General features: G+C 37.5%; 1 protein-coding gene across 5 annotated transcripts in view; it reads right to left on the bottom strand.

Annotated features, from left to right (window-relative positions):
• Nucleotides 1-575: 575 nt before the first annotated feature.
• MDM1 (Mdm1 nuclear protein) overlaps nucleotides 576-26,111 on the bottom strand; it is a 33,613-nt gene continuing 8,077 nt past the window's right edge. For 2 of the 5 annotated variants that reach the window (XM_082742873.1, XM_082742877.1), the window contains 11 exons: nucleotides 23,385-23,552; nucleotides 21,371-21,474; nucleotides 21,190-21,289; nucleotides 16,024-16,053; nucleotides 15,514-15,689; nucleotides 14,132-14,449; nucleotides 12,799-12,911; nucleotides 12,603-12,712; nucleotides 4,941-5,193; nucleotides 2,689-2,748; nucleotides 576-1,406 (listed from right to left, as the gene is read on the bottom strand). In XM_082742873.1, the coding sequence (XP_082598999.1) occupies nucleotides 1,294-1,406; nucleotides 2,689-2,748; nucleotides 4,941-5,193; nucleotides 12,603-12,712; nucleotides 12,799-12,911; nucleotides 14,132-14,449; nucleotides 15,514-15,689; nucleotides 16,024-16,053; nucleotides 21,190-21,289; nucleotides 21,371-21,474; nucleotides 23,385-23,552 (1,545 nt within the window). In that variant the 3' untranslated portion in view covers nucleotides 576-1,293. The remainder of the gene's footprint in view (nucleotides 1,407-2,688; nucleotides 2,749-4,940; nucleotides 5,194-12,602; nucleotides 12,713-12,798; nucleotides 12,912-14,131; nucleotides 14,450-15,513; nucleotides 15,690-16,023; nucleotides 16,054-21,189; nucleotides 21,290-21,370; nucleotides 21,475-23,384; nucleotides 23,553-26,111) is intronic. The other 3 variants (XM_082742875.1, XM_082742874.1, XM_082742876.1) reach the window with 3 other exon arrangements.

Below are 26,111 nucleotides of genomic sequence, written 5' to 3'. Positions count from 1 at the left end.
AACAAAGGTAAATAATCCATCCTATTTTTAAGTCCATGAGATGTAAGCAAATATTTGTATGTCATTACTTATAACCTCATAATATAAGATCTTTAACAAACTTACTGTGAATCAATGATTTGCAAAAGCACTTTTGACCAAATTAAGCACTTCCAAATGACTTTTCATTTGTTTTCTAACGAACAGGCATGAATATTTTATATATTTTATTATCAGTACCTTCTGTGCCTTCTAGTAAACATCACATGTAATATTTATGAAATTCATTTTTTCAGGAAATTAGATTTATGACTTGCAAAATGAAATAAAGAGTAAGATAACATGTCCTATGAATAAAGAATAGTCAAAAAGTATGTGTTAAATTTTTGAAAATAAGTCTGCCTTGGAAATGCTGTATTTTTTCTATAGTCATACAAAATTATTGTGGATTCAAGTTTTGTTGCATCTGGACAGCTGCACAAGAAGCAGAACATTTATTTAGTTAACCTGTTAGGAGTAAAATATTTCTAAAAGATAATTATTTATTCCATGAAGTAACTTGAAGCTAATAACTTGAAACACTTCAAAAAACAGAATTGAAATACTTGATCAATTTTTATTTCAAAATGTCTACAAAGTTTTAACTCTCCATTATACAAATAATTTTTCAAAATTGAGACATTATTCAAATGTAAGCCAAAGTCCTTAACAAATAGAATACACGGAAAGATCAAAAATATACATATTCTCTCAGTAAATTTTGTTACATAAATAAGAAAAATATATACAGCTCATATTTTCAATTTAAAGAACAATAGTCTTAACACTGCAACCACATATAGAAGTATTAAATTAAAAGAAATACTACAGCAAAAGATATAGGAACAACAAATTCATCATATGACATCTACAAATCATAAAGATAAACATAACCAATCTTCAAGGAATACATACTTCATAGTTGGATCTTAATTTTTATTTCACTTTGTTCATTTTTTAGAATATTCTGTAGATAGGCAAAATTCACAGTCTACCAGTAGTTATCCTTGATACAAAACTTATAGCACGTGAAGAAATCTACGTCTTTGTACTTTGGGATAGGTGTCAAAAGAATTAAGTTGAATTTGTATGAGCCTGTGTTAAAATTTGCCAAGTAAACTGAATTGGCTATTGAAAAGTCAACCAATTCTTTTTAAGTAGGAAATGGGAAAAAATCCAAACACTTGAAAAGTCTCAACATAGTAAAGCAATAAAAAAAAGATTATGTCAATGATTTCCTAGATTGTTAAGCAACTGAGCTAGATACACATTTAATTATGTTTTGCCCCAGAAATTCTCTTTCCTTTTCTGAGCTCGTGCCAGAGTCTGAAAAGCCCGGAGACTAGAAGCTGCAGACCGAGCAGAGATCTCAGATAATCTGTCCTCATCTGCAATGAAAAAATTATAATCATTGTAGAAAATACCTCTAATAAATATATTTTATAACATTAACAGAAAATTAAAGGCATCAAACTCTATAATGTCAATATTGAATCTGTCAGAAAAAATTATTAAAATATAAGATATTAACATTTTCAGGATAGTTCACTGTAATATCCCAAGTTTACCATATTTAGAAATCAAATATTTTAATGTTAAATGAGCATTCTGTTTCCTGCCTGAAATCCCACAACGTCATTACCTGAAACACATGGCCTATGATTTCAGTATTACTTGGAAAAAATTCATCATCATACTGTCTTGTCCTACTTTAAAAAGCACAGATGTTCTAAGCAAAAAGCTTTTATAAGCATTTTAAAAGCAAAATGCTATACCTTAACATAGTGCTAACATCACATTTCCAAAACAATTTCACTTAATGTAAAAATAATGTTTGACTTTAACATGCGATACTTCATGTTTAAAGGATACTTCATCATTACAGAAATTCCTCATTCTCAGTAAGCAAATCTGTTATAAGGTTATTTGTAAACACTGTTCTTCCATTAAGAAGAAAACACAGCTGGATTCGAAGTATCCAGGTGTTTGCATTTCAAAACCCAATAATGATTTCTAGTTTACTGAATTCTGAAAAAAGTCCCAAATTTATAAGAGGACAGAAAATCTTCAATGTATATGAACTTATAATACATAAAGTATTAATTCAAATTTACTTTTACATCCAAAATTTATAAACTCAGTAATTTCATACATTTTAGGATGAATTAAAATAGTAATTTTGATTGTTCACACCAGGAATTCAAAATTCTTCCTGTCACTATTAGAAGCAAATGAATTTGTCAGAATGACTGCTACACAAGAAAAAAGTCCATTTTCCCTAATCATATTTTTTTGAGAAATGAAAATTGACAATATATGAACATTTGAAAAAAATAACAGTTTTGCTAGACCAAATTCCTGAACCCCCAGCAAGCCAGGATGGAAACAGAAAGAGTATTAACCTCACATGTGATGCTAGGCATAATCTCTCTTTTCTGTTTGCCCTAAAAAAAAATTCTTCAAGTTGATTTTAGGTCCCAGTTTACTCATTTGTAAATGGGGATAATTTAACCCCATCACAGGGTTTTACAGGTCTAATAAAATAATATCTGTAGAAGTGCTCTGTAAACTATAAAGTACTAATCCAATGTTGAGATCATAATACTATTATAAAATACCATATAATAAAACCTCATACTTTGATCATATGTTATTTCACTACTGAAATACCTTCATCATTAAAGACTTCATGCTGAGGCAACTGGAAATTGTTCATCTTTGCTTTTCCCACTTAAAAAAAGAAAGGGCAAAAAAATTAGCCTTCAAAGCCACCTAACAGTATAGTATATTTACAGAAAAACCTTAGTGAAAGTAAACTATCAAAAATTTTATTGATTTTATGTTTTTTATAGAAATTATTATTAACAGCCACTCACTAATTTACAATGTGCTTAACAAATATGTAAACAAACAAGAGAAAATTTCTAGAATTCTTTACAGTGACAATATTGATCTACTCTGTGCTTTTTTAAAAGATTTTATTTATTTATTTGTCAGAGAGAGAGCACAAGCCAGGGTGGTGTGGGGACAGGCAGAGGGAGATGCAGGCTCCCTGCTGAGGAAGGAGCCCAATGTGGAACTCAATCCCAGGACCCTGGGATCATGACCTGAGCCGAAGGCAGCCACTCAACCCACTGAGCCACTGAGGTGTCCCTATTCTAACTTTAAAGAAATGCAGTAGGCTTCTACTTTTACATATTTATTTACTTATTGGGGGTGGAGAGGAAGAGGGAGAGAGAGTCTTCAGCAGACTCCGTGCTTTGGACAGAGCCTGATGTGGGACTCAGTCCCATGACCCTGAGATCACAACCTGAGCTGAGGGCAAGAGTGGAATGTTTAACTGACTGTGTCACCCAGGGGCCTCAAGAAATGCTGTAGGCTTCTGTTTAAAGATGGTAGATGGACTACACACATTTACAAGAATGACATAAACCCATAGGACAGAGAAAATAAAAGACAATGAAACAGCAACAAAATTTTGGAAAATGGAAAGCAAAGAGAAAAACTGAGAGTGTGTTATTGTCGTACCTAAGCTGGATCCTAAGCCAGCAGAGGAAGGAAACGAAGAGGCAACCAATTTGTTCTCCGCTCTTGGCTGAGGCGTATGAGTACTAAGCACCCTTGAAAGTTGGAGTGAAGGTAAGATTGAACCAGGAAACTGGTGTATAGAACAGTCTGCCAAAGCCTTCTTTAAATTTGCACAGTTGGCTAACTGTCTTCCTCCCAAAAGAGGAATGGAGTTTTCCTCTCCAAAGCTTTATCAGAGTGACTCTGACTGAAGGACACAGGTTCAACTAAGGGCAAAGGTACCATATTCAAAACAGGGGAATTCTATGTATCATTTATCTCTTCAAAGGGATAAAACAAGAACAGGATGCTATATAAAGGGAGCATACAGGGTTAAAAAAATTCTTAAAAATTAAAAATACTGAAAAATCTTTAAAACTCAGAAGAAGGGGTAGAATACAAAAATGAGTAACCCTTTCAAATTAAAATAAAAAGACAGAGATGGAAAATAGGAAAGGTAAGGTAAGAAAATAAGATCATGTCCAACATCCGAATAACAAGGAGTGCCAGAAGAGCAGGAAACAAACAATGGAGTGGAAGGAATTACTAGTGACTAAATAATTTGAGAAAGTGAGGAACCAAGTTCCCCAGCTGAAAAAGTCCACTGAGTACTAGCAAAACAGAGACCTGCGGTAAAAGCTCAGAAGACTGAGTGTGAAGAGAAGGTCCCCAAAGATGCCAGGGAAAAAGAAGCCACACACAATGATCAAAAATGAGAACACAAGACTTCGCAACAGTAAAAGTAAAAGCTAGAAAGAGCAGACAATGCCTAATAAAACCAAACGAAAATAACTTACAACCTTGAATTCCCCATCTAGGCAGCGTTTAGCAGTATCTGAAGACATTTTTAGATATCACACCTGAGAAGGGCGCTGCTGGCATCTAGTGGGTTGCCTATATGTGTATAGAAAACACTTGAAAGAAGCCTCACACTTGAGGGCCCCTGGGGTGGGGGGGCTCAGTCCATGCAGTGTCTGCCTTTGGCTCAGGTCATGATCCTAGGGCCCTGGAATAACGTCCCACATCTGGCTCCTTGCTCAGCGGGAAGCATGCTTCTTCCTCTATCTCTGCCCCTCCCCTGCTCATGCTGTCTCAAATGAATAAATAGTATTGAAAAGAAAGAAATGAAAAGAAAAAAAAAGAAAAGAAAAGCTCACCCTCACACAAAAGTGAACTGGGGTTATAGCCCAGCTGATTGTTTCAGAGAAGAGACTTTTCCTACTTAAAGCAATCTGTTACATTAACTAAAATACTAGGTAACATAATTGATTAACATATAGTATTTACTTAAGCCTTTGTACCCATCAGTGTAACTTTCATTTAAAAAGACAAAAAGTTAAAACCAAAGTAGTTACCATTGTGCTGAAATTCTGGATCTCTCAAAGAGCCCTGAATTCGACGAGAGGGATGCCAGTAGGATGGAGCACAGGGTGGAGAAGGAGACTGCCCAGGTGTGTTTGTTGGATATTCTGGAATTTTTGAAACTGGAAGAGTTACCTCAGCAAATTTGGGGATATTGGTTTCAGAATCTTCCCTCAAAGGCAGGGGATCCACTGTTTTTATACCAGCAGCTGGAGAAGTCAGGAGGGATATGGCACGACTTTCTTTCTAAGTGACCAAAAAAATAAGATACATATATATGTCTGATAATACATAAAACAATCAAACCTTTAAATACACAAAAAATAAAATGATAAAATCAATAGGAGAAATTACAGGAAAACCTATGTAACCTCAGTGTGGGGAGGATATCATTAGCCTAACAACCAATATTGGTAAACACACTTAGCTATATAAAAATATATAAACATTCAAAAAAATTTAAATCACAAATTTGAAGAAAATATATAACTTATATATTGACAATGAATTATCATTGCCACATAAATATTTCTTTTAAAGCAGTGAAAGATAAACTAATTAAAAATGGAAAAAATATATATAAGCAAATTATATAGACATAAATTACAAATAGGAGAAATATCCTATCTCACTAGTAATCAAATAATTTCAAAATAAAAGGATCAAGATACTAACTTTTCATTTACCAAATTTAAAGATCAAAAAATTTTTTAAAAGCCACATTATAATGACAAGGATATGGAAAAACTGGCACTCTCCTAGAGTGTCATTGGGAGCACAATCTTTCCAGGAGCTGGTGAAACATCAAAAGCTTTAAAACTTTGTCTTTTTTTATCAAACAATAACACTCGGGGAGTATTTACAAAAAAATAGATAATATGAACAAAAAAGTAGCTAAAGGACAATTTCTTTACAGCATTTTTTCAAAGCAAAAAAATTAAAATATTAAGAAATAACAATAGGCATCTAGTTTTAAAAAACTGCTTTCAATAATAAACACCTGTTATAACTATAGGTTGCATATCATGTGGCCTTTAAAACTTAATTGTAAGTGACATTTAAAGATATGTAAATATGTTCACAATTCATTGCCAAGTAAGTAAAAATAGATTATGAAACCTTATCTCCAGCACAATAGACAAATACACTATATACCTAAAGAACTCAAACATTCAATAGTGGCCGGCCCTGAACAGTAGGGAGGAAAGCATTTACTTTGTTTAGTTGGTCAGTATTTTCTATTTTCCACAATGATAATGTATTACTATCCTAAAAGTTCTTGTATACTTATTAGGGAGAATTCATACCAGTAAAATTAAACATAATTCCAAACTTTCCTAATCATTCCTCGTAAATGTGGCTTTTACTCTGTGACTTAGGGTTTATCAACACAATATTCAAAACACTGCTTTCTGACCTTAGGTATCATTTTCTGCAATTAGAGAATGTACTGCTTTTAAAGTGGAGAAAGCCTGGGGTCTTATCCAACAAACATTTCTCTTTAAATCAAGATCTAAAATAAACCACAAATCTTCCTCTTGCTTCCCTTTTTAGAATTATAGGTATCACTTGGGAAAACTATTATTTTTTCTTTTTCTACATATATACACAGAATTTAAGATCTGTCATATTGGTTTCACTATTGCTAAAAAGGCCTGAATGAAATCTCTAGAGTATTTGTAACCTATGGGGTTCCCAAGTTTAATGTCATGGCTTTGGTGATCTGTTTTTGAGCCTAAAGCCTTCTCATTGGCCCCACCACTCTACCCCCGTACCCCCCTATACAGCCCATTTTCCACTGAAGAGCCCAAGTGATTTTATCACGTAGATCACATCATGTTTGCTGTGTAGCTTTCAACCCTCTCGGGGCTTCCCAAAAGCCTCAGAGTTACATCCCTTCCTCTCTCACCCACCCTCCCTTCCAAAGCTCATTTCCTACCCTTCTCCTCACCCCAGTCACATTGGTCTTCTCACTCTTTAAAACTCTTACTGCTGCACACTTGTACTTACTGCTCTTTCAAACTGGAAAACAGTCTCCACTAATCTCTGCCTGGACCCATCCCTCATTGAGTCAGGTCTTAGCTAAAATATCACCTCCTCAGAGATGCCTGTCCTGATGGCCCAGTGTAAAGCAACCTCACCCACACCTTGACGGTCCTTTGTGATTTTATTTGTGCTGAAGTTTTATTTTTTAAAAATTACCTATTTCTCAAAATGAAAAGGTAAGCTCCATGAGGACCGGGATTTTGTCTTGATTATCAATGAATCCCCAGGTCCTAGAACGGTGCCTGACACACAGCAAGAGCACATTACATAGTGAATTGGGTGAATGAAAGTGAAATTCCTGATGTCCCCCTCCAAAGGTGATTTCTTTCCAGAACTCTCTTACTCAGTACATGGCATCCCCCATCAATCCTGTTAGGCAAGACAGAAACGTAGAAGTCATTCATGGTCTTTTACCCCTCTCCATGATGCAACCCAGCACTGAGCTTTCATGTTGCCCTTACACAATTCTTCAGTTTCATCCACTTCTGTGACATCTACCCTCCTTAGTCCAAGCTATCACCATGTCTACTTCGACTGCTCCAATGACCTTCTAAGGGTAACCACGGTTTACTCTTGCCTTCATTGCAACCAGAAAGGTCTTTAAAATATTTCAATGTTTCCCATTGCTCTCAAGATAATGATAAAAATTTTCCATATTGCCATCTTTTCCAGACTTGACCTACTCCCTGCCACACACTATACTTGCCTTTATTTCTTAGAATCCTATGGGGGCCCCTGGGTGGTACAGTTTTTTAAGTATCTGACTCCTGGTTTTGGGTCAGGTCCTAATCTCAGGTCCTGAGATCAAGCCTCAAATCAAGCTCCATTGCTCAGTGTGGAGTCTGCTTAAGATTCTCTCTCCCTCTCCTCGTCCTTCTCCATGATCACTTGCATACTCTCTGTCTCTGAAATAAATTAATTTTTAAAAAGAACCCCATGTTTTTTCTCACCACAGGATACTGACACATGCTATGCTTCTCCTCTCCACCCTTTTTACCTCATCAACTCTGCCTCTTCCTCAGTATCTCAACCCAATTAGAACTTCTTCTAAGAAGCATCCGTGACTTCCAAGAAGCTTCCAGACTTCTAGGACTAGGTCAATTTCTTTCAGAATAGCACTATATACTACTCTGAGACTCTTGTTAGTTTTAACTTTGCTTTTTTTGAGGGGGGTATAATTCTTTAATTACTGTGTATCTCTCTCACCAGACTGTAGGTTCCATAAGATCATGAACCAGGTCTATTTTCGTTCGCTATCCTTTACTGTACGTGGGTAAACAGATAAGAAACATCTGCTGAAAGACTGAAGTGAGCCAATACACACGTAGGTTTTTAATATCATCTATAAAATGTGAAAATGGTCCTTGACACACTAATACTATGAGAATTCTACTCTAAATTTTATGAGAGAGTCTTGTTTAGGAGTTAAAATGTGGACTCTGAGAACACACTGTCTGGGACCAAATTCTGCTCCATGATTTGGCAGCTATGTTACCTCGGTTTTAACATCTAAATGAGAATAACAAGACCAGCCTCCTGGAGCCACTGTGAAGACTCAACAAGTGCATATACAGGGGCTAGGACATAGTTAAGTGCTCAGTAAATGCTATTATGATGGGCCCCATGTAAGTTACCCAAATTGCTGCTGCCCATAACACTCCTACAACTGAATGTCATTAAAAGTTAACATTCAAAAAATTTCTGGATATTAGAATATATTCTCTCTGATTCCTATGATAAAAAAAGACATAGGATAATATTAATTGAGGGCAACTGAATAATAGGAATAATTTATTAGAAACTGCATTGTGGGCACAATGAGACAGATTGGCATTAAAGAGCAATATTACTCTATTTTGTTAATTTAACTAATATTCAATAAATGCCATAATGAGTGAAAATAATATATATAAATCCAGCTACCAATATGGATTAAAGCTACTCATTTTAGCTAAGGGTAGTCAACTCTGTGGGTAAAGCTGCCCAGAAGCTTATACCTTCCAGAAAGCAACCTGTGCCCCATGGGGTGAGGGGGATGGGGTGGCTGGTGGGGGACAGAACAGTCCATGAAGGCAAGAGATTCCTAATATCTGATTCTGATCATCCACTGACTACATTCCTGTTGTCATAAGCCAATGTATACACAAGCAGCAAAAAATAGTTTAGATTCTGTCATTCCAATAATACTCAGTCAATACCTATTTAATGGGTACCTGCTAGGAGGTGACTTCAGTACTGGGCTTTGGGAACAATTGGGCTCTGATCCTATCTTCTACCTATCCCCGCCACCTAAAAGCTCTCCCCTGTGCCCTCTGAAATTCATAAATAGCCACCAGCAAAATTCCCTAGAGAAATTCAACCTCCTTCCTCACTGTTCTCTCTCTGACTTCAGCCACTTACTCCCATGATTATATGTTAAGCCTCGCCATTACTGCTAATTGCAAGCTCTCCAGACTTCCAATTTCTGACCCCCACCTCCTTCCTTTAAAACGAACCCCTGTGAGTACCCAAATTTCAACATGTCTGCCAAGACCTTCCACTGATCTTGTCACCTCTGCACTGTGCTTTACCTTCCTAAGTCCTACTCTTCTGCCCTAACCAACTCAACCTCCATGGCCAATCATCAGAGTCACTTCCTGGGATATACACCTTAACTCCCTGACCCCTTTTGTCATTTCCTCTTACTCCCTTGACAAAACATGAACCCCAGCAGTTAAATCCAACTCTCTACTTACCTGCATCTCTGCAGTCAAACCTGGCTGGAGAAAAACACACAACTCATCATGACTGGTCTTAGAACAAATTTGTGACCATGAGCCAAAAAGTGTCCTTCGTGTAGTCCTGCATTATCTCCCATTTCCCTGGCCCACTCCCTCTCCCACTCTCAGAAAAGACTATCTCATACCTTCTTTTCTGTACTCAAACCTCCAACCTTTTCTTCCCCAGCCTCATTCTCAGCAAGGCTCTTTCTTCATGTGCTACCAAGAAACAATCCAAAGAGCTTTCCCACAGCCCCCACCACATCTCCCGATTTTATCAGCAGTGCTCACGTATTCTGCCTCTTCAAGGAAGGAACTGTCAGAGTGCCTAAAATCAGCCCTTCCACTCGCTCCTCCCTCAGACCCTATGCAATGTCTGGAGGCACTCATGCACAGGTGCAAAGGACTGGCGGCTGCGGCAGCATCTTTCTCTTGTTAAACTGTTCTTGTTGGGGCAACTAGATGGCTGAGCCCATTAAGCATTTGCCTCAGGTCATGATCTCAGGGTCCTGGGATGGAGCCCCAAGTCAGGCTCCCCACTCAGTGGGGAGTCTGCCTCTCTCCCTCTCCCTCTGCCCCTTGCCCTGCTCCAGTTCTCTGCCACTCTCTCAAATAAATAAATAAATAAATAATCTTAAAAAAAAAAAAAAAACCTACTCTTGTCAATATTTAACTGTGCTGTTATCTCCTTCATCTTGACCTCACTCCCAACTATCACCTGTTACTCTGCTCCCCCTTCCTGGAAAAGACTCTAAAAGAATTGTCTGTGATGACTGCCTCTGCTTCCTCTCCTTCCCTTTCTCTTGAACTCACTTTTGTTTAGGCTTTTGTCTCTCCCCACCACCAAGACTGTCCTTTGTCAAGGTCACCGATAATATCCATGCTGCTAAATCCATCATCAGTCCTCATACCTTACTGATCCATCAGTAGCACTGACACTCCCTCCTCCTCGACAACTCCAAGACACCAAGTCTTCTATTTCTCACCATCTCTCTGGCTGTTCCTCATCAGCCTCTTTGCTGGTTACACCTCAACTTCCCAGTATCAAAAAACTGGAGCTGACACGTGTCTAAACATACCATCTCTATCTGTACCCACTTCCTTGATGATCTCCCCCAGTCTCAAGACCTCACATATCTGTGCCACCTATACGATAAAGATTCAAATCAGGGGCGCCTGGGTGGCTCAGTGGGTTAAGCCGCTGCCTTCGGCTCAGGTCATGATCTCAGGGTCCTGGGATCGAGTCCCGCATCGGGCTCTCTGCTCAGCAGGGAGCCTGCTTCTCTCTCTCTCTCTCTCTCTCTCTCTCTGACTGCCTCTCCATCTACTTGTGATCTCTCTCTGTTAAGTAAATAAAATCTTAAAAAAAAAAAAAAAAAGATTCAAATCAGTATTTGCAGTCCAACCCCTCCTCCCACACTCCAAATTCAGAAAGGCAACTGCCTATGCAACATGTCTACTTGTACATCTAATAAGTTTCTCAAATGACAAGTGTTCAAAATAGAACTCTCTGTCTTCCCTGACAAACCTTTTCCCTACACAGTGTACCCCATCTCAGTTAACTGGCAACTGCATCCTTTGGCCTATTGCACAGGCCAAAAGTCTTGAGTAGTCCTTGATTCTTGTCTTTCTCCCATACCATATCTTAACCATTAGCAAATTTGGTCAGCAACATCTTCGGTGCATATCCAGAATTGGATTCCATCACACGACCTCCACTGCTACCAATATGAACCAAACAACCATCACCTCTTGCCAGGAGAGTGTAATTGACTCCTATCTAGTTTCATGCCCCTGCTCTTGCATCCCTATTCTCTGTTCCCAACACAGCAGCCAGAGTAACCATAGGAAAACCTAAGTCAAATCATATCACTCCTCTGCCCCTCCAAAGGCTTCCCATTTCATTCAGAATAAAATTCAAAGTCTTTGCTATGACCTATAAGACCCTATACAGTGTAGTTTTCCACTGTGCTTCTAAATTCATTGCCCACACTCTCCCTCTCTTGCTTTCTGGCTGGTTTCCAAGAAATCGGGTACCTGATCACCTCAGGGACTTTGCACTTGCTGTTCTTTTTGCCCAGAATGCCTTCCTACATAGGAATATGGGTCAATCTCTCACCCAGTTCAGATTCTGCTCAAATGCCACCCTCTCAGTGAGAACTTCCCTGGCTACTTCCTATTTACCTCCCCTGCTTTACTTTCCTCCTTAGTACTTATCATCATCTAAAATACTGCGTATTGCACCTTGTTACCCTGTTTATTGACTCTCTTCTCCACTAGAATGGAAGTTCAATAAGCACCAGGATTTTTGCCTGCTTCTTTCACTGCTCTATCTCCAGTGCTGAAACAGTGCCTGAAGCAAACCTAGAATACAACTGCCACACTGCAGATACTCAATAAAAATATTCTTTTTCTTCTCTCTCTTTCTGTTCAGTCACTACTGACAAGATTTAATATCAGCAGAGGGGCACCTGGGTGGCTTAATCAGTTAAGTGTCTGCCTTCAGCTCAGGGGTCATGATCTCTGGGTCCTAGGATGGAGCCCCACATTGCCGAGCTCGCTGCTCAGTGGGGGGTCTGCTTGTCCCTCTCCTTCTGATCCCCCTGCCCATGCTCCTCTCTCAAATAAATAAATAAAATCTTAAAAAAAAAAAAGTATATCAGCAGCAATATATATTACTGTCAGAAAAAATAATTCAATGCCTTTGCCTTACTGAAAGCAGGTTAATAGCATCATCTCCACATACAAACACAGAATTTCCTAAAATCTACACCTATTATTCATTCATTACACGTGACTAAAATAATCACTTCCTAAAAAGTTGTTTTCCTCCAAAATATAAATATTTACCTTCCTAAAGTCATTCTTTGCTGTTTCTAAGCCATCCTGAGAAGACATTCTTTTCCTCTGCTCTGGGACTGGAAGCCTCACTTTAGACGGAGACACTAAAACAGCACCGCCTGGAAGAATGCAGAAGACAAGTCTCAAACTAAATTCTCACGCAGAAAAAGCAGGTAAATTAAGAACCATTGTGTCTGCCCATTACCAACAGCTGGAGTGGTGAGATCATGATGAGTCCTTTGGATTCCACCAAGTTCTCTCAGCTTTGGAGTAGGAAGCCGGCCCCCTTTTCCAGAAGATACAGAAGAAGACTCTGACCTATAGGTGGAAACAAACTACTATGAACCATTTCCTCCAGAAAATCGGATTGAAAATATTCTGTGATTACTGTACAATAATAAAATAGACAATTTATAAGATAAGGCCATTTTGTTTCTGAAAAAATAACAAAGCCCCATCTGGTTAAGAGTGACTTGAGTATTGGAAAAGAAGGAAGATCACTGCAAGCCAGCAAAAACAGCAGAGAATTCTTCCATTAGGTCGGGGCCTAACTTTCCTATTAGGCACAAAACTCTTGATGGAATGATAAGCGATTTGATTAGGAACAAAAAGCACCATTATCAGTGGTAGAGAATCACTCCCCAAAGCAATTAACATACAAACCAATGGCAATTAACTATTTGCAGAAATCACTTATTTTTTTTTTTTAGGACTTTATTTTTATTTATTGGACAGAGAGAGACACAGTGAGAGAGGGAACAAAAGCAGGGGGAGTGGGAGAAGCAGGCTTCCGGCAGAGCAGGGAGCCCGATGTGGGGCTCGATCCCAGGACCCCAGGATCATGACCTGAGCCAAAGGCAGAGGCTTTAACCCACTGAGCCACCCAGGTGCCCCGGAACTAGAAGGTATTATGCTAAGCAAAATAAGTCTGTCAGAGAAAGACAATTATATGATCTCACTGATATGAGGAATTTGAGAAATAAGACATTGGATCATAGGGTAAGTGGGAAAAATGAAACAAGATGAAACCAGAGAAGGAGACAAACCATAAGAGACTCTTAATCTCAGGAAACAAACTGAGGGTTGCTGGAGTAAAGGGGGTGGGAGGGATGGGGTGTGGGTGATGGACATTGGGGAGGGTATGTGCTATGGTGAGTGCTGTGAATTGTGTAAGACTGATGAATCACAGACCTCTGAAACAAATAATACATTATCTGTTAATTAAAAAAATAGATAAGAAAGCCATTTTCCCAGACACATTTTCAAATCTGGCAAATCATAATTAGCAGGACATAAATGAAAATAATCCTACTTCTTCCCCAGTAGCTCAGTGTTCAACTGTTCAACCATCAATTACTGGTGACTCAAATACCTGAGTCAATCAAATTATAAATCATATAAAAATGTCTGCTTTGTGACATTAACATCTGTTCTCTGTTAGTCATAAAACTAAGAATGTAAGCCATCTATTTAGTGACAAAACAAAAAATATTAACCATATGCATGCTTCCATATACCAATTGATTTTAAACTCTCACCCTTCTTTTATCTTGTCTGCCTTAGATTTTTCATGTACTTCCAACTTCTCCAGCTCTCCCATATGAACCTGCTTGTCCTTGTCTGTTTTCTCCTCCTCGTCTTCCTCCACCTCCTCCTCCTCTCTTGGCGGTTTCTGCATGCCTTCATCGGGGTTCTCTGCATCCCACGCCAGGCGCCTTCTAACAGGTACGGTGGGAGCATCTGACACGCCCAATTTCTCTGTGCTATTTTTCTGGGGCTGCTCTTCCAAGACAGGCCTTTTTTCTTCCAGTGTTGCAGGAGGACATTTCTGCAAAGTCTTATGGCTTGTAGGATCTCTGCATAACAAAAATCGTTTCAAACTTCAGTTTGAGGTTTCTAGTTTTACTAAATTTAACAAGTCTGTCATGGTCTTTCAGTGTTCACAACAATGTTCCCCACAGATATTATCTTGCCCTGATACCAAAGAAAGAAATCTAATTAAGAGTTCATTTGACAGTATAATAAACTAAAGCTACAATTTGGATTTTCTATTACAGTACTCCAAAATGAAATGTATGTATCTTCTCTTACTCCTACCTTCACACATGCATGCCCGTACCACTGCTGACAACACTCATGAGCGTCCCCCAGACTGACATTTACACACATAAGTGAGGACTCCACATGGTCTAACTTACTCAATTACGGTTTATGCACAAACAAGTGTACTTGTGGATCAAACAAATGGATTCAAATTTTATACTTCATACTTTAGATTGATTAATCTTTTCCAGACATTTCTAAATAATGGATTTTGTGATGGATTTTTAAAATCTGATGTCATAATAAGAACTTCTGGTTCAATTTGGCTTATATGACTTTATTAATATGCTATCAACAACTAAAGACTTTTATTTGCTACAAATCAACTATTTCTCTTATAAATAGTTGAATAATGTTCATTTTAAAACCCAAAAGAGCAGAGAATTGTCCCACAGAATCAAGGCCTATATGTCATATTGGCCACCAAAATCTGTTAATGAATGTTAGCCTATATTCTCATAAGAATAGCTTATATTCTCTAAGTTGTCATTGTTGTTGCTACCTTTTCTTCTTCTTACTTTTTAACATTCTTTCCATCTATTGCATAATCATTCCTAGTCTACCCTTAAAAGATATTATAAAAATTACATATATATAGTATCAAGTCCAGTCTTCCAGATTTACACTATGTATTATTTACACACAGCTTTATTTTCACACAGAATACACTAAAAATAATGAAATGAAATAAGTGGCTGGCATATCTCCATTTGACCGGAGGACAGATTTTGAGTAATAATGTCAATTTCCTATATGATTCCATGATCTACCTAAGCTACAACATACTTTTGTGCCATCCACACAGAACAGAGCTCACCCAGCAAGATCTAGAGCTCTGATGTTGCTACTAATGGTTCCTTCTGAGCTTGTGGTGGAGGAGACATCCCAACAGCAGTTGTTGTCAGACAGAATCTGATTCAGATGGTCCCGAGAAAAATGTGTTCCTTGAACTCGTTTCCTATAAAACTCAGCCTTCTCTCGGAGTTCTTTAACCTATGCAGGAGAGTTGAGACATTGTGTATTACTGTAAGAGCTCCTTTGCAAATATCACCACATAGCTTACCAATGACGATGCACAAATGAAGCCAGAGAACAAGGAGAAAGGAAGGCAAAAAGACACACAGACATCATCAGACTATGTGCATTTTTAAGCAGAAATTAAAACAGTCAAGCTAAAGCGCAATGCAGTTATTTTATTTCAAGGCCAGCAGGCAGGAAGAATTTGTAGCAGCTAAGAAAAATATTGACACCTACTTTGTATTTTGACTGAAATTACACAAGTATTCTATGCATTATTACAGTTTTTAAAAACTCAAAAGCAACCAACCTCTGCATACCACATGGCATTTAGAGAAGCCTAGGAGAGGAATACAGAAACACACTTAATGACAGTTAATGTAGTAGTTATTAACGGGAATCAATGAAATACCTTATTATTCTCCCTTCTAAATATATAACAAAGTTATCGATCAATATTTTAAAATTATTTTTAGTAATATTTAATTCACTGAGCAAGATATCTTAATATTACCTTGAACACCAGCCACATTCTTGCATGGCTCAAAGGCTATCAACAACAGGTAACCTAATTATTATTCCTACTTCCCCACCTCTGTTAGAGTACTGAGAGTAAGACATGCCAGAAACTCCAATTCTGGCTTTATTTCCTGGTTTCCACAACAACTGCTACTACCATAGAAGCCCCTAGTGAGACAATCATGAGGTTTACTTCTCCAAATTCCTCAATGTTCCCTTGGCATCTGCAAAATCTCAACTTCTGAAAAATGTATTAAATAATAATTGTAATATATTCAGCAAAGTGACAATACAAAATAATGTTCTGATGAATTATAAGATAATCTGAATTCCCTAAAATGCAAATAACATCTTTTCATATGGAAAGAAGCCTTTTATAAGCTTTGAAACCCTTTCACTTTATACAGCATGCTGCCACCTGCTGGCTTCCCTAAATTCAAGTCCCACCAGATAAAAAAATTAAATTGCTTACAAATGTTTAAAATCATCTTTATTTATTCTTAAGAAACTCAATTTTTCCTATCATAAAGATGTAATAATAACATTAAAAGGATATGCAGATACTGTCTGCTAAGATTTTCTTTCACTAACAGGCCAAAAAGCAAATAATGAAACTTGGCATTGCAAAAGCAACTAGAGAAACACATCCTCATTTTCTTAAGGAGACACTCCCGAATGCAAAGGGATGAAAGTCACCTGAAACAATCCGAAAGGGTAATCCAACATATTTTCTTCACTGCCAAGAAAAATCCAGCCATATTCATCTGACATTTGTGTTAATTCCTACACTTTAAATTCCTAGAAGTGGTTTTTCCATTTAACAGGTGGACTTGACACATAGGGTTTGATTCTGCTGAACTACTAACCAGGGTGTTTTGCTGTTTTTGTTTTAAGTAGGCTCCATAGCAATGTGGGGCTTGAACCCAGGACTTCAAGATCAAGAGCTGCATGCTCTACCAGCAGAGCCAGCCAGGTGCCCCCTCACTAGAGTGTCGTGAGTGCACAGAGGCCTCGTTATAAAGGGCTTTGATATAATCCAAATTTTATTTCTATCAAGTCCCCTCATGTTTCAAATGTTTCACAGCTGCTCCATCACTTACATGGTCAAATCTTCAAGCTTCAGCACAGCTTCCTCCTCCTCCTCCTTTCTCAAAGCCCTTCATGCCTGTCCCCATTAGTACTTACTTCATTCTACTGGATTACTTATTCTCGCCATTCTCCTCCATTAACCTCTAAACTCCACAATGTGAGGGAAAATGCAGTACATCCCAAGTGTCTTGAGTATGGACTAAGTGTTAGGCATGAGCTGGGTAGGTGGGAGCCAGAGATAAACAAGAAAGTCCCCGCAGCACTCAATGTGAGCTGATTCCGATAGAGAAGGCAGACTCTGCCTCCTCTATGATAAAATTATCATCATAATACTGGATGGCCTATGCCATAACAAACAAAGGAGATATAAACTGAAGGAGTGGTTCAAAAGGGGGTCCATCAGCCCTGCACTGTATGTAAGGTAGGGTGGGGGTGGGGGAAGGAGCAACAGAAAAGGTTGTATTCCGTCCAAATGGGAGGACCTACCATCTGATGAATGAGAGGATGGGTAAATATTCCTTCTATGTGCCAGTGATCTGGTTTATTTGTCGACAGTATTTTTTTTAAAAAGGAGATATGATGGGGGCACCTGGGTGGCTCAGTGGGTAAATGCCTCTGCCTTCAGCTCAGGTCATGATCCCGGGGTTCTGGGATTGAGTCCCGCATCTGACTCTCTGCTCTGTGGGGAGCCTGCTTCCTCCTCTCTCTCTGCCTGCCTTTCTGCCTACTTGTGATCTCTGTCAAATAAATAAATAAAATACTAAAAAAAAAAGGAGATATGATGGAAATTCTGTAAAACTTTATTCAGTTCTATTTGTTACTAACATTCAAAACTCAATGTTTTAAATTTATCAGCAATCTTTATTAATAATCTTAGTGCTAATGTTATAGTGGTTTATAAATACCTAATTTTAGATTTCTATGATCCTAAACTAGGATGAAAAAATGGAAAGTTGATATTTCCTTAAGCAAGTTGTTCTACTAGAAAAAGAAAAAAACCAAATGGTATGAACACAGTATCAAGAACAACCCCTACAACTAACAAGCAGAGCCACAAAAAGGATATGAACTCACTCACACTCAATTAAAACAATACACACATTCTTTCCAAGTCAAGTAATGCCATCAGATTATAGGATATAAATGCTAGCAGATTCTAGAATGTTTTCACTTCTGAATTTCTTTTCCCAAAATAAGAATTTGACTAAGTCATTTAAAATTTATATACAGAAAATTCAAATTTTAAAAAAATGAAAGACTGGGGCACCTGGGTGGCTCAGTTGATTGGGTATCTGCCTTTAGCTCAGGTCGTGATCCCAGGGTGCTGGGATCAAGCCCAACATCGGGCTCCTTGTCCAGCAGGTAGCCTGCTTCTCCTTCTCCTCCCTGCTTGTGCTCTCTCACTATCTCTGTCTTTCTCTCAAATAAATGAATAAAATCTTAAAAAAAAAAAAAAAACCTGAAAGATTAATAAAAAATTTTCCCCCAAAACTCATCCCCCTCAAAATGAGTCATATTATGTCTAGCCATCCTTACAATGTCTGTTAAATTACAGCATGTCTCTCAAATGTGGAGTTTTATGTTCAAATAAAGTCCTATCTGTGGGAGCCACTTTAGGAAAACATAGCTCAACTAATGTAGTTTGGATGATTAGAAGATCACCTAACAATCAAGAAAAAAGAAATTTAACACCAGTTCAGTTACTCTAAGGATGAGACCAAACAATCACAACTGCCAGTTATTATTTAAAACAACCCTTTAAAAAGCAATGGTGCCAGTGGCTGTATAATGGACATAACACATTAGCCCCTGGACAAATAAAACCAACCACTCTAATGTTATAGCAATAGGTACTTGGGTCTTAGGGTAAAATACCCAGGCATTACACTATAGATTCAAAAAGTTTCATATTTCAAACAACACAAAAGGAAATGAATATGACATATGGACCAGAAAACTATAATAGGACTCAAAAAGCTAATATTCTAATGATAATAAAGTCACTGATGTCTGAGTACATTTGACGAGTATAAATGCTATTCATTCATGAAACGTTAAGAGAGAGAAAATGAGGAAGTACCTTATATTTAGATATCTCATAAGCAGTCCCATAAGTAAATGTCTTCAAGTTAAAGATAAAATCTAAGATTCAAGTAAAATATCGCCCATATTAAATATCTATGACCTGGTCAACTGAAACAGCTATCACCATCAGTGATAAAATTTAGCTAAACCTTCTTATTCTTTTCTAGTTCCAATTCACTTTTTGAATTATTTTGCCCACAGAGGTTAAGGCAAACAATCGCATTAATTTAAACATTAACAACTACCATTGGGAATGAATTTTGGGGGGAAGCCTAAAAAAGTCATGTTACCAAGATGTTTTAATAGGAAACCTTGGAAAGACAGGTCTTTAATATCAACAGAAAATTTTTCTTACATCCAGGCAGGATTAGGACTATCACCTTATCATGACTCCAGATAAAACAATCCTCTGGTCCATTAAATTTTTAGATTTGAGTCTTAATTCTGAGACGGAGAGATAATCTTTCCAAAACAAGAAGCCTCTCATGAGCTCAACCTAGTGAAGGCCCTAAATGTAACAGGCCAGTGGCTAACACCTAGTATTTGGCCACACTAGCCCTCTATGGCCACGCCCTGCACCCTGCCTCTGCCTCCAGCTTTTCCTCATTCCCCTTGAGACTGCTCAGAGCTCCTTGCCAAGGTCTGGCATGGCCATAAACTGTTCAGGAGTTTCACTGATGCAATTCCTTTTTTTCCTCAGGCTTGCTCCCGAGGCTCTTATTTTTAACTTTATTTCACCACAGTGAATGCATGAATTTTGCCTCCAACAATAATTGGGACAGCTTCAAGACTTGGCCTTTTACTCTGCGAGTACTGCTGCTGATCCATGCTCAAGCAGGGCCTTAGAGAGCACCAGGCGCAGCCATGATGGAAGGAATTGAGTAACCTTCTGAAACAACACGTGGAATACAGGACTCTCACTACAACATTGGTCTGGCAGCTGCTGAGGCCAAGAGCCAGCCGCTCGAGGTGCCAATGCCTTCCTCTGGAGGATCATGGCATTAACTGTTAGCCATGGCTGAAAGTACAGAGCTAAATGAAAGATTTAATCCCGATCCAAATTACCTCTCTCTTCACAATGATGGGGCAGGGGGTGTTTACTAAAGTCTAAATTGTTTTGCCTTTGCTTATTCCCACAGAAAACGCAGGAAACCATCAAAATGTGGTTTAAAGGATGGTAACTGCACGACAAGCAGAAACTGCACTGTTTCTGACTGTAAGAAGCTTCCCACTTCTAGGATTACCCTTTCCCTTAAACCTTTCTTTAGGATCCTCAGAATTTCTCCTATATGTCAGGGTATCCCAACACTGGAACTCAAACCTCTATCAGCACAGGCCACACCTCCCTTATGCTTACAGACTGTCATAGTACACACAGCCAGTGGAGGCCACTATCAGACAAACTAATCTTGAAAATGAATCTTCAGTTGAGAGACCGGAAGTCTGGATGTTATTAAGAAAACTACAATGCTACAATTCTATAAACTGAATTGTATTAATACAATGATATACTGGATTATAAAACACCCTTTTAACTTAAAAGACTGCAATAATAAAAATCTCTAGTTGAGAAAGGAGGGATTTGATATTAAAAAAAAAAGGGCAAACACACTGATAAATTATATCCTAACATATAACTTTAAATTCGTGATACTTTCAGTGCTACTATTATATCACACATCTTTAAACTGTAGTCTCTATCACTAAATGAAATTCAGTGTGAAATCAAACGAGGATCCGAGTTCAAAGAAAATGTGGCCTTACTCAGCTCATGTATACTCACCTGATCTGGTATGTTTTCCTTCACACGGGTCCAAGCCCCGGCTTTATACAAATACTGGGCTGGGCTCAGAAATTTTGCCCTATATTCAGAATTCACCTTCCTAACAGAAACGAAAATGAGAGTAAATATTTCACCATGCTGATCATCTAAATACATGATATTTTTCTTCTAAAATACGTACCCAAGTCTTTGATGTCTCCAAGGAGTAAGCTTCTTTTTAGGCTGGTTTGACTCTTTTGATTCCATCTCTGCTTCTAATTTTAAAGGATCATCTGTTTTATTACACTAAAATGGAAATAATTTAAACATTTTATGTTTAAAATAGATTATACATTAAAGTGAAAACATAAATGTCATAAAAAACGATCAGACAATCGTATTATAATTCTGTTTGTGGAAGTAAAGATAACCTAAAAGTCACAAGCAATCAACAAGCAAGTTTTGAAACTAGTATACCTGGTTGGTTTTTTTAAGTATAGCTCAGGATTTGGTTCACTTTTTAACAAAGGCTTTTATATCCTTAGCTAGGAAAAAAACCTTTTAATTAACAAATAAACATCTAAAAAAAAAAAAACCTCGATGTTACTACCTATTAAACAGTGCTTTTACATTTGCCTTTGATATTCTAAATTTATATTTAATTGTGTTACAGTAATTAAGTAGGTTCCACACCCAGTGCGGAGCCCAATGTGGGCTTGAACTTGTGACCCTGAGCTCAAGACCTGAGATGTGATCAAGAGTCAGATGCTTAACAGATTGAGCCAGCTCTGTGCCCCTAGTGTTACAGTAATTACAGATAAGGTCCCACTGAGTACGTTACCAACCACATTGCTTTACTGAATAACTTAACCATTTTTTTCTGCCTGATATCATAAATCCAAAAATATGTATATATGTGTGTCTACAGAAATATAGATGCCAATTTACTTTGTCATAGTATTTTCTATTTTTAGAATCCATAAAGTATTTATTAACTATAACATGCCAGAAGATTTGAAAATAGGACTTATGCCCCATTTACCTATAATTTACAATAATTTTAACCTGACACTGTAACTTAAATGAGATGTAGTTTCAGAGGCAGGCATTTGTACATACTGAGGTAAATCACATAATTTAGACTAGCTGTAATTTGCCACGCTGAAGCTTTGGTTTAAAAATGCATGTATACATACTTTAACTAAATAAAGAAATAACATAAACATAACATAGCATAACATAAAAAAGGGGGCACCTGGGTGGCTCAGTCCATTAAGCATCAAACTCGATCTCAGCTCAGGTCTTGATCTCAGGGTCCTAAGTTCATGCCCTGAGTTGGGCTCCACGCCCAAAAACAAATGGACAAATAAACAAAAATAAAAAGAAAATACATGTATGTATGTGTGTTTGTGTTTGATCTCCATTATTTAAAGTATATATTTCTATTTCTACTGTTACCCCTACAGTTCACATTACTGTAAGACCAATCATTTGCTATTAGATATCACAGACTTAACTACCGTATTGCCAAGCACTTGCCACAGTATTATATTTATTTAGTTATATCTCTGTCTCCCCCTTAGCCCAAAAGCTGTGTAGGGCTTAGGTGGTTATTGCTATATTTTCAGTTCCTTCCTAGTGCCTGGCTCCCATTAAGTGCTTAATGAATATGTGACACTTAATGAACTAACAAATGAATTACTAAACTAGCTAAAACCAAAAATCTCAGGTAGTGTTTGGTAAAAGAAAACATGTAGAATCTAAAATTCCAAGTTTTTTTATTTTGTTTAAAGTTAAGAGGGGGCGCCTGGGTGGCTCAGCCATTAAGCATCTGCCTTCAGCTCATGGCATGATCCCAGGGTCCTGGGATCAAACCCTACATTGGGCTCCCTGCTCAGCAGGAAGCCTGCTTTCCTGCTTGCACTCCCCCTGCTTGTGTTCCTCCTCTCGCTTTCTTTTTTTTTTTTTTAAGATTTTATTTATTTGACAGAGAGAGACCACAAGTAGGCAGAGAGGCAGGCAGAGAGAGAGGAAGGGAAGCAGGCCCCCTGCTGAGCAGAGAGCCCGATGTGGAACTCGATCTAGGACCCTGAGATCATGACCTGAGCCAAAGGCAGCGGCTTAACCCACTGAGCCACCCAGGTGCCCCTCCTCTCACTTTCTTGATCATCTGCCAAATAAAAAATAAATATTTAAAGTTAAGAATTGATGAATACCTTCTTTTCAGGAGATATTGCTTCAAAATTTTCATTCTCTTTCAAATCATTTCTTAATTTTGGTTCTTTCACTGGAGATAAACCCTTGAAATTTCTTCTGTACTCAGTTTCATGGATGATTGAGTTACCTTTGAATTGTGGAACAAATTTGCTTTTATTGTGGAAAACCTTAAAACAAAAATTACTTTAGTTTAGTTTTTTTTGCTGATTAAACATAGAAAACTTAGTTTTTCAAATGCTTTAAGAATTTCACATATAAAGTTGAATTATATGATACCAAAAAAATTATATAACTGTTTACAATTCCATTTCATATAGCTAATTAACATCCAAGGGACAACAAAAGCAAAAATAGACAAAATGGACAGCATCAAACTAAAAAACTTCTTTACAGTAAAAAACAAACAAAAAACCAACAACAACAACAAAGAGGCAACCTATGGAATGGGAGAAAATAACTGCAAACACTACATCTAATAGGTTAATATTAAAAATATACAAGGAACTCAAGCAATTTGATAGCAAGAAAACCACCTGATTTTAAAAATGGGCAAGGGAGGGGCACCTGAGTGGCTCAGTCAGTTAAGCATCTGAGTCGTGGTTTCAGCTCAGGTCATGATCTCAGGGTCCTGAGACTGAGCACAAGAGTCTGCTCAAGGATCCTCTCTCTCTCTCTCCCTCCATCCTCCCCCTCCCCCATTTGCTCTCTTCTCTGAAATTAAAAAATCCTTTAAAAAATTTTTAGAAAAATAAAAATGGATAAAGGACATACAAACAGACAAATACCTCAATGAACAGATTAGAAAGCCCAAAAATAACCTTATGAGTGAATATATACTCAATTAATTTACAACAAAGGAGCCAAAAATATTCAATAGGGAAAGTATAATCACTCAATAAATGGTGTTAGGAAAACTGGACAGTCACATGCAAAAGAAGAAAACTGGACCCTGTCAACCCAAAATGGGTCAAAGATGTGAACATAAGGACTGAAACTATAAAACTCCTAGAAGAAAACATAGGCAGTAAACTCCCTGACATTGGTGTTGACAGTGATTTTTTGGTTATGACACGAAAAGCAAAGGCAAAAATAAACAAGTGGGGCTGCATCAAACTAAAAAGCTTTTGTACAGCAAAAGCAAGTCCCAACAAAGTGAACAGGCAATAATGGAATGGGAGAAGATATTTGCAAATCATTCAAAATAATAAAAAAAAAAACTCTTACAACTCAGTAGAAAAGCAAAAAGCTGATTAAGAAATAGGCAGAGGAATTGAACATTTCTCCAAAGAAGACATACAGATGGCCAACAGGTATATGAAAAGTTACTCAAAATCAGGGTGCCTGGGTGGCTCAGTCAGTAAGCATCTGCCTTCAGCTCAGGTAATGATCCCAGCATCCTGGGATCCAGTCCCACATCAGGCTCCCTGCTGGGCGGGAAGTCTGCTTCTCCCTCTCCCAATCCCCCTGCTTGTATTCCCTGTCTCACTGTCTCTCTCTCTCTCTCTGTCAAATAAATAAATAAAATCTTAAATTTTAAAAAAAGGTACTCAACATCAATAATCATCAGGGAAATGTAAATCAAAACCACAATGAAGTATCACCTCACACCTGTTCGAATAGCTATTATCAAAAATACAAAAGATAACAAGTGTTGGCAAGGATGTGGATAAAAGGGAACCCTCTTACACTGTTGGTAGGAATGTAAATTAGTACAGTCATTATGAAAAACAATATGGAAGTTCCTCAAAAAATTAAAAATAGAACTACCCAACAATTCTACTTCTGGGTACATTTCTGAAGGAAATGAAATCAGTATCTCAAAAAGATATCTGCATTCCCACATTCATTGCAGCATTATTCACAATAGTCAAGATGGGGAATCAACCTAAGTGTCCACCAACAGATGAATGGATAAAGAAAATGATATATACACACAATTAGAGGAATATCATTCAGCCTTAAAAAAGAAGGAAACACAGTCATTTGCAACAAAATGGATGAACCTGGAGAACATATGCTAAGTAAAATAAGCCAGGCACAGAAAGAAAAATGGAGCAGATCTCACTTATATTGGAATCTAAGTAAATGGAACTCAGACACAGAGAGTACAGTAGTGGTTACCATGGTCTAGGGGGTGAGGGAAATGGGAAGATGCATGCCGAAGAGTACAAAGCTTCAGTATGCAGATTAAGTAAGCTCTGGAGATCTAAGGTACGACACAGGAACTAAAGTTAATACTACTATATTATATACTTGAAATTTGCTAAGAGAGTAGAGCTTAAGACACACACACACACACACACACACTCACACACACCCAAAAGGTAATTATGTGATAAATGTGTTAATTAGCATGATTGTGGTATTTTACAATGTATATGCATTTCAAAACATTACATGTATACTATAAATGTGTATGTACCACAGGTTGTCAACTATACCTCAATAAAGCTGGGAAAAAAACCCAAAGATCAACTTTTTACATTCATTACTGAATAATAGTTCCTATAATAAAAATAACAATGAATTCTGGTACACTGAAAAGAAATTTAAAAAATTAAAAATTAAAAAAATAATAATGTTTAAGCAAAACAAAAAAACCCAAAAACCCAGAACCATATCTTTTCTCCCCAAAGTTTCCCACCTCTCCCTCCCATCAGTATAGTAATAAGTAAAATAGGCATATTTTAATGATATGAACATAAGCATTCACTATATAAGGCAAT

This window comes from Mustela nivalis, assembly GCF_964662115.1.
Source record: "Mustela nivalis genome assembly, chromosome: 7".
NCBI lineage: Eukaryota > Metazoa > Chordata > Mammalia > Carnivora > Mustelidae > Mustela > Mustela nivalis.
Note: the sequence above shows the minus strand (reverse complement) of the source record. Positions and strands in the feature narration are given on the sequence as shown.